Source organism: Boeremia exigua (assembly GCF_020726555.1).
Source record: "Boeremia exigua strain MPI-SDFR-AT-0100 chromosome Unknown C7974scaffold_2, whole genome shotgun sequence".
In the NCBI taxonomy this organism is placed as follows: Eukaryota; Fungi; Ascomycota; class Dothideomycetes; order Pleosporales; family Didymellaceae; genus Boeremia; species Boeremia exigua.
Window position 1 is genome coordinate 2,691,266 of NW_025763519.1, and position 13,270 is coordinate 2,704,535.

At 55.5% G+C, this 13,270-nt stretch overlaps 5 protein-coding genes across 5 annotated transcripts; 2 read left to right on the forward strand and 3 right to left on the reverse strand.

Annotated features, from left to right (window-relative positions):
* Positions 1–1,019: 1,019 nt before the first annotated feature.
* On the reverse strand, positions 1,020–3,400 carry C7974DRAFT_113671 (major facilitator superfamily domain-containing protein). The gene is made up of 3 exons (XM_046135040.1): positions 2,940–3,400; positions 2,421–2,839; positions 1,020–2,375 (listed from the first exon to the last, which is right to left on the reverse strand). Exons 1-3 carry the CDS (start codon positions 3,151–3,153, stop codon positions 1,290–1,292), a joined length of 1,719 nt encoding a protein of 572 aa, XP_046001968.1. The 5' UTR covers positions 3,154–3,400; the 3' UTR covers positions 1,020–1,289.
* On the forward strand, positions 3,386–6,315 carry C7974DRAFT_386509 (uncharacterized protein). The gene is made up of 3 exons (XM_046141069.1): positions 3,386–3,688; positions 3,745–5,853; positions 5,907–6,315. Exons 1-3 carry the CDS (start codon positions 3,649–3,651, stop codon positions 6,284–6,286), a joined length of 2,529 nt encoding a protein of 842 aa, XP_046001969.1. The 5' UTR covers positions 3,386–3,648; the 3' UTR covers positions 6,287–6,315.
* On the reverse strand, positions 6,236–8,519 carry C7974DRAFT_113788 (platelet-activating factor acetylhydrolase). The gene is made up of 2 exons (XM_046135041.1): positions 7,853–8,519; positions 6,236–7,796 (listed from the first exon to the last, which is right to left on the reverse strand). The coding sequence occupies exons 1-2, from the start codon at positions 8,134–8,136 to the stop codon at positions 6,566–6,568; spliced, it is 1,515 nt and encodes a 504-aa protein (XP_046001970.1). The 5' UTR covers positions 8,137–8,519; the 3' UTR covers positions 6,236–6,565.
* A 254-nt stretch (positions 8,520–8,773) lies between these two features.
* On the reverse strand, positions 8,774–10,123 carry C7974DRAFT_386515 (P-loop containing nucleoside triphosphate hydrolase protein). Its single transcript, XM_046141070.1, has 2 exons — positions 9,773–10,123; positions 8,774–9,728 (listed from the first exon to the last, which is right to left on the reverse strand). Exons 1-2 carry the CDS (start codon positions 9,823–9,825, stop codon positions 8,903–8,905), a joined length of 879 nt encoding a protein of 292 aa, XP_046001971.1. The 5' UTR covers positions 9,826–10,123; the 3' UTR covers positions 8,774–8,902.
* Positions 10,124–10,696: 573 nt separating this feature from the next.
* Positions 10,697–12,887, forward strand: C7974DRAFT_113910 (uncharacterized protein). The gene is made up of 2 exons (XM_046135042.1): positions 10,697–12,249; positions 12,300–12,887. The coding sequence occupies exons 1-2, from the start codon at positions 11,019–11,021 to the stop codon at positions 12,707–12,709; spliced, it is 1,641 nt and encodes a 546-aa protein (XP_046001972.1). The 5' UTR covers positions 10,697–11,018; the 3' UTR covers positions 12,710–12,887.
* Positions 12,888–13,270: the final 383 nt, after the last annotated feature.

The following is a 13,270-nucleotide window of genomic DNA, read 5'->3' on the forward strand; positions in this document are numbered from 1 at the left end:
CAGGCACGATCTCCAGAAGCACCACCTTTGGGACAGTCGCGCTTGGTGTGGCCGACCTCGCCGCAGCCGAAGCAGGCTCGGTCTCCAGAAGCTCCGCCCTTGGGACAGTCGCGCTTAGTGTGACCAACTTCGCCGCAGCCAAAGCAGGCGCGGTCGCCGCCACCGCCACCCGTCGTCTTGCTGTAGCCTGAGGAGTTGAAAGTGTTGTCAGCATCGCCAGAGGCACCCCAGCCGCCGTTGCCAGAGTCGGCGGAAGGAAGGTCGAAGCCACCGTCAGGCGTGAAGCCCGTGGCCTCACCACCCCAGCCACCGGCGCCGTTGTTGCCATTCTGAGCGTTTTCCTTGTCCTTCTCCGCTTGCTCAAAGGCACGGTGAGCCTTAGAGTTTTTGTGTACAGGCCAATCCCGAGTGTTGATGGTGCGGTCACAGAGCTCACACAGAGTCTTCTGCGGAACTGGCGCCTTCATGCTCTTGTATGGATTTGACGCCATGCCTGGCTGCAGGTTCAGCACTTGACCGCGACCCATGGTTGCTGGGAAGAGTTAGCAAACCTCTGCACGTAAAGGTGGCTGTTGAAGGTGAGGTGAGTGGGGAGAGTGTCGCGTCTCGGTATGAGATGTCTTAAAGCTTCTCAAGATGGCTTGCAGTTGCTTGCTAACAAACAAAAGTTTTCGCTCTTATTTGTGGGCTAGAGTAGGTTGGGAGACGGATGAACCAGGAAGACAACGTGACAGTGAAGCTCGAGATGCACTTACAGGTGAGAGTACTGGAAGGCACTGCAGTACAGAGATAACAGCAGAGGGCCCACTGGTTATGCAATGCGAGCGACGCCCAGGTATTGCTGGTCGAGTTGAGGGCGAGGCGGGGAGTGGGGTGTGAGTTTGACGGAAGGAGCTCAACAGAAGAACTAAATAGAAGGCAAACGCGAGCAGCAACAACCGTGCACAGGCCTGGGGCGAGAAAACCACGCCATCCCGGATCGAAATAGACAGTGCAAGTGATGATGAATGTGAAAGTGAGAAAGACAATCGACACTGATTGGCCCGGCCCCGGGTAGAGACAAGAAAACGGTCAAGCTCACGGCTACCTGCACGACGGTGTAACTCTGCAGACTATTAATGGGTTCTGGGGCGCAAAAGACGTTGTGCTGTCCGCGAAATATGGATTATGAGACCTTGGGGACCTGGCAGGCGTATGCAGGGTATATGAGTGATACACAATTGTGCTTGTTGTGAGAGTTGCTTGTTGTGAGAGTATCAATTTGCACCTCTTTTGCATGCAGCTGTTGCTCAAGATCCCCCGACAATTCCCTCCTCGCCAGCGATAGTCTCCTCAGGATCCAGCTCGGTCTTTGGCACCGGCGAATTCCATCCCGTGCAAGCTTGGACTAGCGTCACGACAATAGCCAGTCCTGTGGCGGCGTAGAAAAGGGCCTTGATGGCGTCTTGATACGCACCAACAGCAATTGTCTTCTCGACGCCTTCAAGCTGACCCACAAGAGCAGGGCTGCCTTGTAACTTTCTCACCAGTTCACCACGGTGTTTCAATCCTGCATCCTCGAAGCCATCCACGAGCGAACGATGCAAAACACGCCCGAAGAGCCCGCCTCCAATCGCTGAGCCAAAGCTACCAGCAAAGCCACGGAACGTTGCGAGAAGGGATATGGTAATCGGATGAAGCTCGGGCAGCGTCAAGTGCAAGAGGTGCACAAGAGTGTAGTTGAGCGCAGCCCCGGTAACGAGGCCGTTGAGAAACACCAGGAGCATGTACAATGCCATAGAGCTCGTTGGTGTAGAGATGAGAGCGATAGCGACCATGGTGAGGGGCCACAGTGCCATGGAGATGACGCCGTGCGCATAGAAGCTTCCTTCGCGTTTGATATGAAACACCCCAGCAAGGATACCACCAGCCGCGAAGCCAGTGTTGGTAGGAATAAGGATCGATCCAGCAGCGGCAGGAGCCCAACTACGGACGGCGAGAGCAAACACAGGCGTGTAAAAGAGAACTGCCCATCTCGCCATCATAGAGCCTACAGTGGCTAGACACGTAAGAAGCGTTCCACGCGATTTCATCACTGTAACAGGAATGACCGGGTCCTTCGCGATGTATGCCTCATTAAGGACAAACAAGGGAAGTGCGAGTGCAGAGAGAATGAGCGGCTGTGGAAGAATCTTCGGGCCAGAGAGACCAAGGAGGAACAGAACGATGGTGCCGATCAGTAGTAAGGCCCCAGAGTAGTCGATCCGCGCAAGTTTCTGTCTCAAGGAGAGCTGGACGTAAGAATTACCCTTCGAGGTATAGTTCTCTGGAATTGCCAAAAGAAGTCCCATGCCAGCGAGAAAACAAAGCGGAGACTGGGCTCCAAACAGTGGTTTCTGGACATGTTAGTATGCGTGGACAAAGATGGGCAGACTACTTACCCATCCAATTTTAGATTCCAGCGCTCCTGCAATAACAGCCCCAAGAGATACACCTGCAGTCATGCCCGTGTTGCCGAGCCCAATGAATAGTCCACGGCGCTCTGGACTAGTCATTTGGATGGTGATGATGCTAGCAACAATGAAAATACCACTGGCACCTGCTCCGGAGATGACACGGCCGATGATGAACATCTCGAACGTATTCGATGTAGCGACGATGAGTGTTCCCACAGCAATTAAGACAGTCGAGAAGAACATGCAAAGTCTCGGGCTAAAGATCTGCGACAAACGCCCCATTAAGGGCGCAAGAGACGACATTGCGATCAGGTAGGACGAAGTAAGCCATGTTACTCTATCAAATGCATCTAGGTCTGCAGCAATTGCGGATTGCGTCGTAGTCAAGATCGAAATGTTTGTAGCTAGGTTCGGTCGTCAGTCGGATTGTCTCGGATGCGGTAAAGTCGCATGGCAGCCTAAACCACTTGGGTTGAGAAACATGTGTACTCGGAAGTGCAGTACCTTGTAGAAAGATGAGCAGTCCAATAGATCCTATGATAAAGCCCCCTCGAGTCTTCGAGATTGGTGCTTCTTCATCATGTCGAAGGCCCTCAATTGCACTCGAGATGGAACCGCGAATTACAGCTGTAGGCTCTTCAGCAATCTCGGTGATGCGGCGGAGGAGAGGAGTCCGCTCTCGGACGCTCCGATAGTATTGGTCCCGCGACAGTGGCATCGTGGACAGCCAAATGAAGAGGAAAGGATATCAATTGGCAACCCCAAGGCGCGTCGTTGGGAATATGTCGCGTGCCGTGAAGAGGTTCGTTATGATGACGAAGTTACGAGGCGCTACGATGACAAATGCGGCAGGAGGTCACCGAGATTTGACGACCGTGAGCACTCCCAGATGCCGTATTTCTAATTGCAATGTTTGATATATCGATCAATAATGAAAGAGTTGATGGATGCACACCATGCACAGCTGCGTGAACATAGGCTATACCGATATGCTGGAGCGCAGACGTCTGTTGCAGTGACGTAGCTGGTGATTGGCCGTTGAGCTCCATTTAGCGGCATTCGCGGTCGGGCACCTTGTCAGTGGAAAGCTGGCCTCAAGCAAACAATCTCACCACGACACCCGTAGTGAGCGTTTCTGCTTGTGTTTGCACCGGTGAAATGTCGCAATGATCATTTCCACCATATCGCAAATCCAGTCCCTTCAAACCGCAAGATGAGGCCACCAAGACAGCGGCTTCTGCCGCTCATCTTTGGTAAGCACGCACCCTGAGCACCATGATAGCATCCTGACTGACGTGTAGTACCGTAGTCATACTATCGACATTCCTTTCCTTCACCACAGCGCAACACGGCGGCAGCGATGATGCACGCGCGCAGCAGAAACCACTGGGCAGGAACTCGGCTCCTTCGGCAACAGCGCATGGCACCACAGAAGAGGGGGACAGCTATGGCAAGGGACATGTTGCGTTCCAAGAGGCAACTTCTCTGCTCCACGAGGTGAAACCTGCGGCCACGCCCTGGTATGATTTCGACAAGAATGCCGGGATTGTAGGAGCGGGCGCATACTATGCAAAGGAGCTCTTCTTTCTACTTTTCATGAACGGACCCGCCGAACCAGAATCATTCACGACCGATCCGCAGCCCAAGAAGCTCAGTCAGCCTTTGTTGAAAGCTGTAAAGCTGCTGAAAGACGCCGCCGCGCAGAAGGACGCAGATGCGATCTTCACACTTGCCGAGATGAACTTCTATGGCAACTACTCGCATCCACGTAATTACTCCGAAGCTTTCCGCCGATACCACGAACTCGCGACGCTCGATGGAAACGCATCAGCGCAGCACATGGTCGGCTTCATGTACGCCACTGGCATCGGTGGCGCGGTGGCGCAAGATCAGGCGAGGGCGATGCTGTATTACACTCTTGCAGCGGAGGGCGGCGATGTGAGATCAGAGATGACCATTGCGTACCGCCACTCTTCCGGGATAGCGACACCGCGAAACTGCGACGAGGCGGTGCACTTCTACCGAGAAGTCGCCAAGAAAGCAATCGCATATATGCGGTCCGGACCACCTGGCGGACATTCGATGCAACGGGAGGGGTTCAGGATCGCCGACGATGAAGGCGGTGTCTACGGCGAGGGTGCAAGCGTGAGCAGCTCAGGAGCAAACGCCAAAACGGCCAGTGTACACTCGGATGCCTATTCCTCCCTGGATGATGTGGTGGAATATATGGATCTCCAAGCTAGGAAAGGCGATGCGAGAGCAAGCTTCAACCTGGCCAAAATAAACTACGACGGAGCCAAGACATCGAAACGGGATCTACCGGCCGCAAAGAAACGATTCTTGGAGCTCGCTCGCATGTATTGGGATAAGAACGGCAAGACAAAGCAGAACGTATCTCCGCTCACCCAGAAATTGGCGGCGAAGGCAGCTGGATTCTTGGGCCGCATGTTCCTTCGTGGAGAAGGCATGCCTCAGAGCTTCGACATCGCCAAAACTTGGTTCAGGCGTGGCATTGAGCATGGCGATGCTCTGTCACAGTACTCAATGGGTCTTATGTACCTTAAAGGACTCGGTGTGCCGAAGAACCCCGTCAAAGCTGCCGAGTTGTTTGGCGCTGCTGCAGATGACGATCTGGCAGTGGCCCAGGTCCGGCTCGGTGCTCTCTTCCTTGATCAGGGCGACATTGCTACCGCGATGAAGTACTTCGAATTGGCAGCACGACACGGCCATCTCGAGGCTTACTATTACCTGGCCGAGCTCGCACATGAGGGTGTAGGACGCGAGAAGTCATGTCACGTTGCTTCCGCTTACTACAAGATCGTGGCAGAAAAGGCCGAGGTTATCTCGACATCTTTCCCAGAGGCGAATAAAGCTTACGCTAACGGAGATCTCGAGACTGCGCTTGTCCGGTACATGATGGCTGCGGAGCAAGGATTTGAAACTGGTCAAGCTAATGTGGCATACTTGCTCGATCAAGTCAAGCCCAGGTTTACCCTTGGTTCGCTCATCCCGTTCATACAGAAGAAGACCAGCCTAGCCAGTGATGCCGTACTTGCGTTGATCTACTGGACACGCTCTGCCGAACAGAAAAATGTCGACTCCATGGTCAAGATGGGCGACTACTATCTCCAAGGTCTTGGCACTTCTCCCGACCACGAGAAGGCAGCAGCTTGCTATCAAGCGGCGGCCGAAACACTACGCAGCGCACAATCGATGTGGAACTTGGGCTGGATGCACGAGAATGGCATCGGCGTCGACCAGGACTTCCACCTTGCAAAGCGACACTATGATCTAGCGTTAGAAACCAACCCTCGCGAAGCCCATCTGCCAGTCCTCCTGGCGCTGTACAAGCTGCGGTTCCGCAGCTGGTGGAACACTATCACCAACGGCAAGATCAAGTCCATCCAGAACGAACCTAGTAAGTCTTCCGCTACCTACTACCGTATGACTGTGCGACTAACAACCCCCTAGCGGTCAAGAAAGACTTCTCGCTCTCCGAGTGGCTCAGCGCCTTCCTCGAAGCCGAGCTTGCCGGCTGGGACGACTACGAACCGGATGACTACGACGACCACATCGACGGCGGCGACGGTTACTACGCCGACGACGTCGACTCCGATATCCTCGAGTCGCTTGTCATTCTGGCGCTCAGCGGCGCCCTGGCGTTCTTGCTGTACTACCGCGCGCAAAGGCAGAGAAGGCAGGAGGAAGAGCGGCAGCGGCAGCAGTTGCAGCATCTGCAGGCAAACGGGTTGGCGCCTGCGGCTCCGGCGGCGCCTGATGTGCCGGTCCAGCCGGATCTGGGGCTTCAGCCAGACAACATGTTTTGGGCTGGCGGTGGTGCGGGGCTCTGAGGGAGAGGGAGCGGGAGGGTTGCATGACTGGCGTTATTGAGGCATATCAGCGTTTGAGGGTACTGGGAAGGAGTATCACGATTGTAAGGGGTTATCTGTATCTAGACGTTTGAGTGTATACATGAGATTTGGCAGACGCACTTCGAACGCTCTCGTTTCTTGGAACGATGCTATTTGCCTTCTCGCTGTGCAAATGCAACCGCACAGTCGGAATCACCGTGTATCTATCTATAGGCCCAAACTCCCGCTATGCTAAACACCGAAGCAAAATACCCTCACTCACTTCCCCTCAACAGTCTGCCCAAACGCCTCACTCTGCAGCACCGCCTCGCCCGGCCCCATCCCCACCTTCGCCCCATCCCCCGCATCCGCCCCCTCCCCAATACACACCCACCCCTTAACCCTTCCCTCGCGCGTGCTCAAAATCGCATCATCATTGCAAATCTCCTTCCCGCTCTCCACGCCCTCGAACTCCAAATCCGCGACACTCGTGCTCGCAACCTCGCACCCACTATCCCTGAGCAACTGCAGCACCGCGCGCGCATTCAGGCGCAGCACGCGCGCCGGCTCGCGGGCGCCGAACACCTTCGCCGTGGCCCAGGGGAACAGCACGCCGAAGTCGCTCTGCGAGAGGTGCGCGCTGGCCACGGGGTAGAAGATGTGCGGGCCCGGGAGGCTGGGTGCGGACGCGGGGCGCGCGATTGTGCGTTTCGTTTCTTGCGTGTTGGAGGCCCATTTGTAGAAGCCTTCGCTCAGGATGGCGAGGAGGTTGGCGCCGCCGCGGGGCGAGGCGTAGGAGGGCATGGGCTGGGAGCGCAGCCAGGCCGTGGCGGGGGATTGGAGCGGGAGCGTCCAGAGGTCGAGCAGGATTACGGGGTTTTGGGGCGTGATTTGGGCTTTCAGGGCTGAGGAGGCGCGGGGGGTGAAGAGCGGTTTGTAGGTGGAGGGCGCGTCGGTGGGGGGGTAGTAGACGGATTTTACGAGCTGGACGGTGGTGGCGGCGCCGAAGGAGTGGCCGGCGAAGCTGATGGAGCCAGGTTCGTGGACGGCGAGGAGGTGCGAGAACATGGTGAGCATATCTTTCCCGCCGGCTTTTGTGGCGTCTTCGGCGACGTTCTTGAGGCGCTGGCGCGTGTCGATCTTCAGCAGGGCGTCGTGGATGAGGCCCATTTCCCAGAGGCGAATTCGGAGTTGTTCGTCGCGGGCGTTGTACACGTCGGTCGAGGGCTTGTGGTCGATGCGCCTGTATTCCGTGCGCTTAATCTTTTCTTTCAAGTCTGGGGTGTGGATGAAGTTGATCGGTGAGCTGCCGTCACGGTGGTCTGGGGCGACAACGACAATGCCGTGGCTAGCCAACGAGCCACAGATGTGGGAGTACGCATTGCGCGAGCCACCCAGGCCGTGAGAAAACATCATGACTGGCCATCGTTTCGATTTTGTGTTGGGTTCAAGAATGTCGGCGTTCGAATGCACGGGTATCGATGTGAATTGAAGTAATTGAGGGAATAGACTGATCACCGCGTTAGTTGTCATGGTCTCATTTTGCTGTGCTCTTCAATGACATACGAGAAGACGCTTGCAAACGCGCTGTTCGCCCCCAAGAATCGAGCATACGCAGCAACGTATTCTCGCTGTGGGCTCGGTATCCACCTCACGGCCTTCTGCTCGCTGTCCTGTCTGCATGGGTAAAACACCCTGAATGCTACTGTAGGTATATCTGCGGGCGGCGCATCGTCGCTGGGATTCTCGAGTTCGCTCGTTGGGATCTCTATGTCTATTGACCCGACTTTGTGCGGTCCGGTGTACGCTGGGAAAGCGGGTGTTGGGTTGATGCTTTTGAGCCACGACATATTTGCCAGCGCTGCAGGATTCACGCCCTTGGGTTGCAGAGAGGCCGGTATGGCGGAGCGAAGCGATTGGAAGACTCGTGTGAGCGACAGCTTGATAGTGTTGGTGTTGGAGTTGGGAAAGTCTACGGGTATCCGGTCGCTAACAGCAGGACAGACAAGAAGAGAATTAAGGAGAGCGGCGAAGAACGAGAAGAGCAGAGTCTGGACAAATAGAAGACATGTACATGACGCAAGTCACAAACCTATCGCCCTATCGTGGGCACTAGGGCCAGGAACCAGTCCGAGGCACGCGACACCCGCGAAAAGTTGGCCGGTGACATAGACGCCGGGTGGCGTCAGATCTGGATCGCCGAGGCATCTGCCGTTTCACGGGATGTCGGAGCTTGTAAAGATCCGAGAAACCTACAATAACGCAGGTCACCAACACGCACCTTTCAAGGTGAGCATCGTCGACGCGGATGCTGTTGTGTCGCGTGTCCCTTGGCTTTCTTTTGGCAGGCGCATTTCTTGGTTGCGGCGGATGACGGACGGCAGGCTTATCGATTGTGCTAGACCTGTTACGGTTAGACGGTCAACGCCTGACATGTGACAGCGTTGTTGAGGCTCTGCGAAGTCAGAGGTGCGCAGGGGCAAATGTTGGACTGACGGAATATACATTACTGGACTAGGAAAGAGAAGTCGCTCGCTCATATATGCACAAGGAACAGCATCACTACAGAAATGTACCAAAGCAAGCCCATTTGTCGACCTGCTCGACTCGTCCAGGTCAACAGCACCCGCCTCTTCTTGTCCCGCCGCTTAACCTGAAGACCTCTTCCCATTCTGTCCGCGGCTTCTTCTTGCCCCCCCTCCAACGCACTGACCCGCCAGGGTGGCCGCTGACAATGCTGCTGGCGCCGTCATCCCAGCCCAGGTCGCCGTACTGTATGCCGCTCTGCGGATCGTCGGGGTCGATTTCGCCCAGCTCGATCTTGGTCAGGATCATGCGCGCCAGCCGGTTGAACAGCTCCTCGACGTTCTCGCCATTGAGGGCCGAGACCTCGACGGCGACGGGTATCCCGTTGGCGCTGGCCCAGCGCGAGGCGGCTTCCTGCGACACCTCGCGTCCGTCCGGGGCGACGGTGTAGTGGTTGTTGAGGCTCAGGTGCAGCGATGACTGGCTCGAGGGCGTCGGCGGGGGCAGCCCGTAGTCGGAGCTCGGGGTGCTGGCGTAGCTGTAGCCGGCGCCCGGCGGCGGGGCGAAGCCGTCGACGACGTCGCTCTTGTTCCCCGCCAGAATGATGGTGATGTCCGGGCCAGCCAGGGCGCGCGCATCGTTCAAGAAGGTCTGCAGCTGCTCGAAGCTGCGCCAGCTGCTGACGTCGTACACGAGGATGGCGCCGGCGGCGCCGCGGTAGTAGGAGCGGCTGACGGAGCGGAAGCGCTCGGTGCCCGCCGTGTCCCACAGCTGCAGCTTGATGCGCTTGCGGTTCGACAGCGACGCCGACTTGCGGTCGGCAATGTGCACGATCTTGCTCGAGAACTCGACGCCGATGGTCTGCGACGAGAGCACGCGCCACTCGTCGCGCACGAAGCGGTGCAGCACGCACGATCTGGCGGGGTCAGCGCTGCGACGCCGTGGGGGGAGGGCACCGACTTTCCTGCGCCGCTGGGGCCCAGCAGCACCGTCTTCGCCAGGTAGTCGTACATGCTGCCCAGCTCCTGCGCCCAGTCAGCGGCCGCTGCGTCGACACATTGCGTGCGTGTAGGTCTATTCCACGCCCGTGCCTACCTGTGTGGTCGTCTCCCCACTGCGCGTCGACGCAATCGACGTCGCCCGGTTGCGGCCCATGTTTGGCTGTTGTGCGCTGCAAGCACGGCTGCGCGTGGTGGAGGGGCAGAGGCAGCGGCAGGCACGCTCTGACGCGCCGAGGGGCAGAGGCCGGGGTCGACCGTGCTTGGATCGTGATGCGGCTGTGTTGTTGTGCTGCTTGGCTTATCTGTGACGCTCCAGAGACGAGTGGATACGAGTCAACCGCGGCTCGCAAGGCTCGCACCGGTGTGTCACGCGACGATCCATCGCCTAGCCATATCCAGCCGGCTATCAGACCGCCAGCAGACATGCGTTGTACTGCACCCCGGCAGGCTCTGCTCTCTGACTCTCGTTGAAAAGACGAGAAGAACCGCTGCTCCCAGACACCGTCTGCCGATCCGTCCGGGGCACAGAGACTTACCACGCATCGCACATTGTCAGCCATTTGCTGTCAACAGTCCTAGGTATTCTGCAGACGACCTGCTGTCGTCAATGCAATACCCACCACCATGCATCGTCTTCGTTGGCCGAATATCTGGCTGTACATGGCACGAACTCACAAAAGCACTGGACGCGATTACACGTCGTTTGTTGGCTGGCCAATCATATGCCAATCGCAAACAGGCAGCGCCACTAGCGCGCTCTGGCAACGCGACACACATTATACAAAACCCTTGAACAGTCAACACTTGAACACTCGACACGGACGCCCAACAATCCGCACTGCTTTGCACTTACCTAGTATGCAGGACCGTTACACAAAGCAGCTCTAAGGGACACCCAGCTTTTGCAACACACTGCAGGCGATACTATACAGCAACAGCTAACGGCAATAGCTTAAAAGGCACTACACTTTTACCTCCCACTTTCACCTCCCACTTTCACCCCCCGCTCTCACCACCTACTCTCGTTATCCACTCTCATCATCCAATCTCACTTCTCACTCTCACCTCACCTTACCACAGCGTTGTATGCTGTCCTGCCTACCTTTCTGGCATGACATGAACATATCCACAAATAATCGTTCATCAGCATCAATCTACCACCTACCAGAGCTGACCAAGGTGACAACTTTGACCCACCAGCCTTTATGGAACCACCTGCTGCGCCTTCCAAGGCCCTCTTGGATACGATACGGCATGCGCGACAGCATCCTCCGGCTGCGCCCTCTAAGGGTCTCCTGGAGATGATACGACATGCAAGAGAACATCCAGAAGAGGTCGCCAGGAAGCTTCGAGAGGAGGCTATTCTCAATGGCAAAGACCCCGATACAATGAAAAATTGGATGTTGAAGATCAAGAACAACGCACCGTCAAGCTCAAGAAGTCATACTTCTAAAGAAGATCAGACTACGGCCTTAGCAGAGAGAGGCGAGCTTACTATCGAGAGTATGGATATTGACGATGGACACGAGCCTACAATCGAGAGTATGGATATTGATGAAGCCGAGCACTGGGATCGAAGTGACACACCTATCCATGCTGCGCCAGCAATTCGCAAAAGCCCAGTGCCTCAACATCACACTGCAGCTCCACAAGCAATTCCAGCTCTACACCACACTAAACGTCCTGAAGGGCCTCCTTCACGGATGCAGCAAAGAGTGGGTTCCACTGGTCAAATTTCTAAGTCAGCGCAAAGGAAGATGAGAAAAGGCGGAAGTGGTAGGGCATCGCCCCTCGCTTTCTCTGGTCAATCTCCAGCAGAGTCATCGGCATCAGGTTCTAGCATGCTTGAGGATCCGAACTCACCAGTCACGAGCCCTTCCCATTCACTGTATCCCTTTCCCACCCGACCTGCGATGCCATCCTGGTACAACAATGTCCCGAAGCAAAAAGCGCTAAAAAGACGCCCCCCAGAGATTACTGCCATTGATGCCCTGAAAGATAGCATCAAACGAACCATCTATGGATACGGGCCAGGAGGACGTTCCAGTTTGCATAACGAACTGCGCAACCATATTCACGGAGTCGGGCTCAAGTACGACAATATAAGCGACGTAACGATGTTAACATCACGCATCTTGACAGACATAGGATTGCCTCGCATATTCGATGAACTTGCCGCTCTTCCTTGGGACCTGAAAGCTGACGCGTGGGTTTTATATGAAAGGTGGATGAATAGAGACTTTGATGCGAGCATTCTTCGTGGCATCACCACTGTCAAGGGCAAAGACAGAAACGGCGACCGTCTTGATCGTGCTTACACGGAGAAGTACCCAAAGCAGCCTAAAACTTTCGGCAACAATGGGGCTGTAATTGGCCAATGGTGGCCTACGCAGCTCTGTGCTGTTCGTGATGGCGTACATGGCGCGCCACAAGGAGGCATGTTGCGCCTAGCTCTTTTTATAGCGTATCTGCTAATTTCAGTGTAGGCATCTATGGTGACAAAGAAAGAGGCGCATATAGTATCGTACTTTCCAGTGGTGGTTACCACGATAGAGACGATGGCGACACAATCGAGTATAGCGGCACTGAAGGAAGCAACTTCGAGATCAAGGCTGCGACGCAGTCGATGGTCGTCAGCTCCAAGCTCCGAAACCATATTCGTGTTTTGCGTTCCTCCCAATTACCGAAGTCCAACAAATACCGCCCAAGCTGTGGTCTGCGGTACGACGGGCTGTACCAAATCAAGTCTTACAAGATACTGGATCAAGAGAAACAGATCCATCGATTCCATCTTGAGAGAGTTCCCGGCCAATTCCCTATTCGGTTCGAGGGCGACGCGAAACGGCCGACAATGTTGGAAGAAAAGGCGTATGCCGAGTGCAAGGGCATACACTAACCATTCGCATGCCGTCATCCGGCCTGGTGCGTCATGCTCTGAAGGACGAAGTGCTCTAAAAGTTCTTATGTCATTTGACCTAGTTGGCTCGGTCGATGGTGTTCGGAGTTTTGGCGGTCATACGCCGGCGTTCCTCGAGTTTAGATAGTACAATATTCACACTGGCAATAGTGTTCTCCCTGTTGTCAGCAGCTTTTGGTTCCGCCATACTGGTGTTGAGGAGGGGATGTATGACAGACCTCATTGGCCAGGCAAGGCACCTCACATTGGCTGCCCTCACGAACGGTCCTTCAAAGCACAAATGAAATGAGTATCAACCTCCGGTGCCTCAACAGATACAACACTAACTGAAGATAATGTTTCACAGCCTCATCGACGGATACTCAAGCCCTCGCAGGTCTGCCGGCGCAAGGGGCATGTTGTCGGTAAGTGACTCCGAACTCTACTTTCACGACCAATCGACCTCACCTATACTCAAGGTGACTATTAAGAGAGCTATCAGCGCTGTCTAAACCATTTCCTAGCCCAGCTGCCTCGTTATTCCCTGCCACGATAGCCACT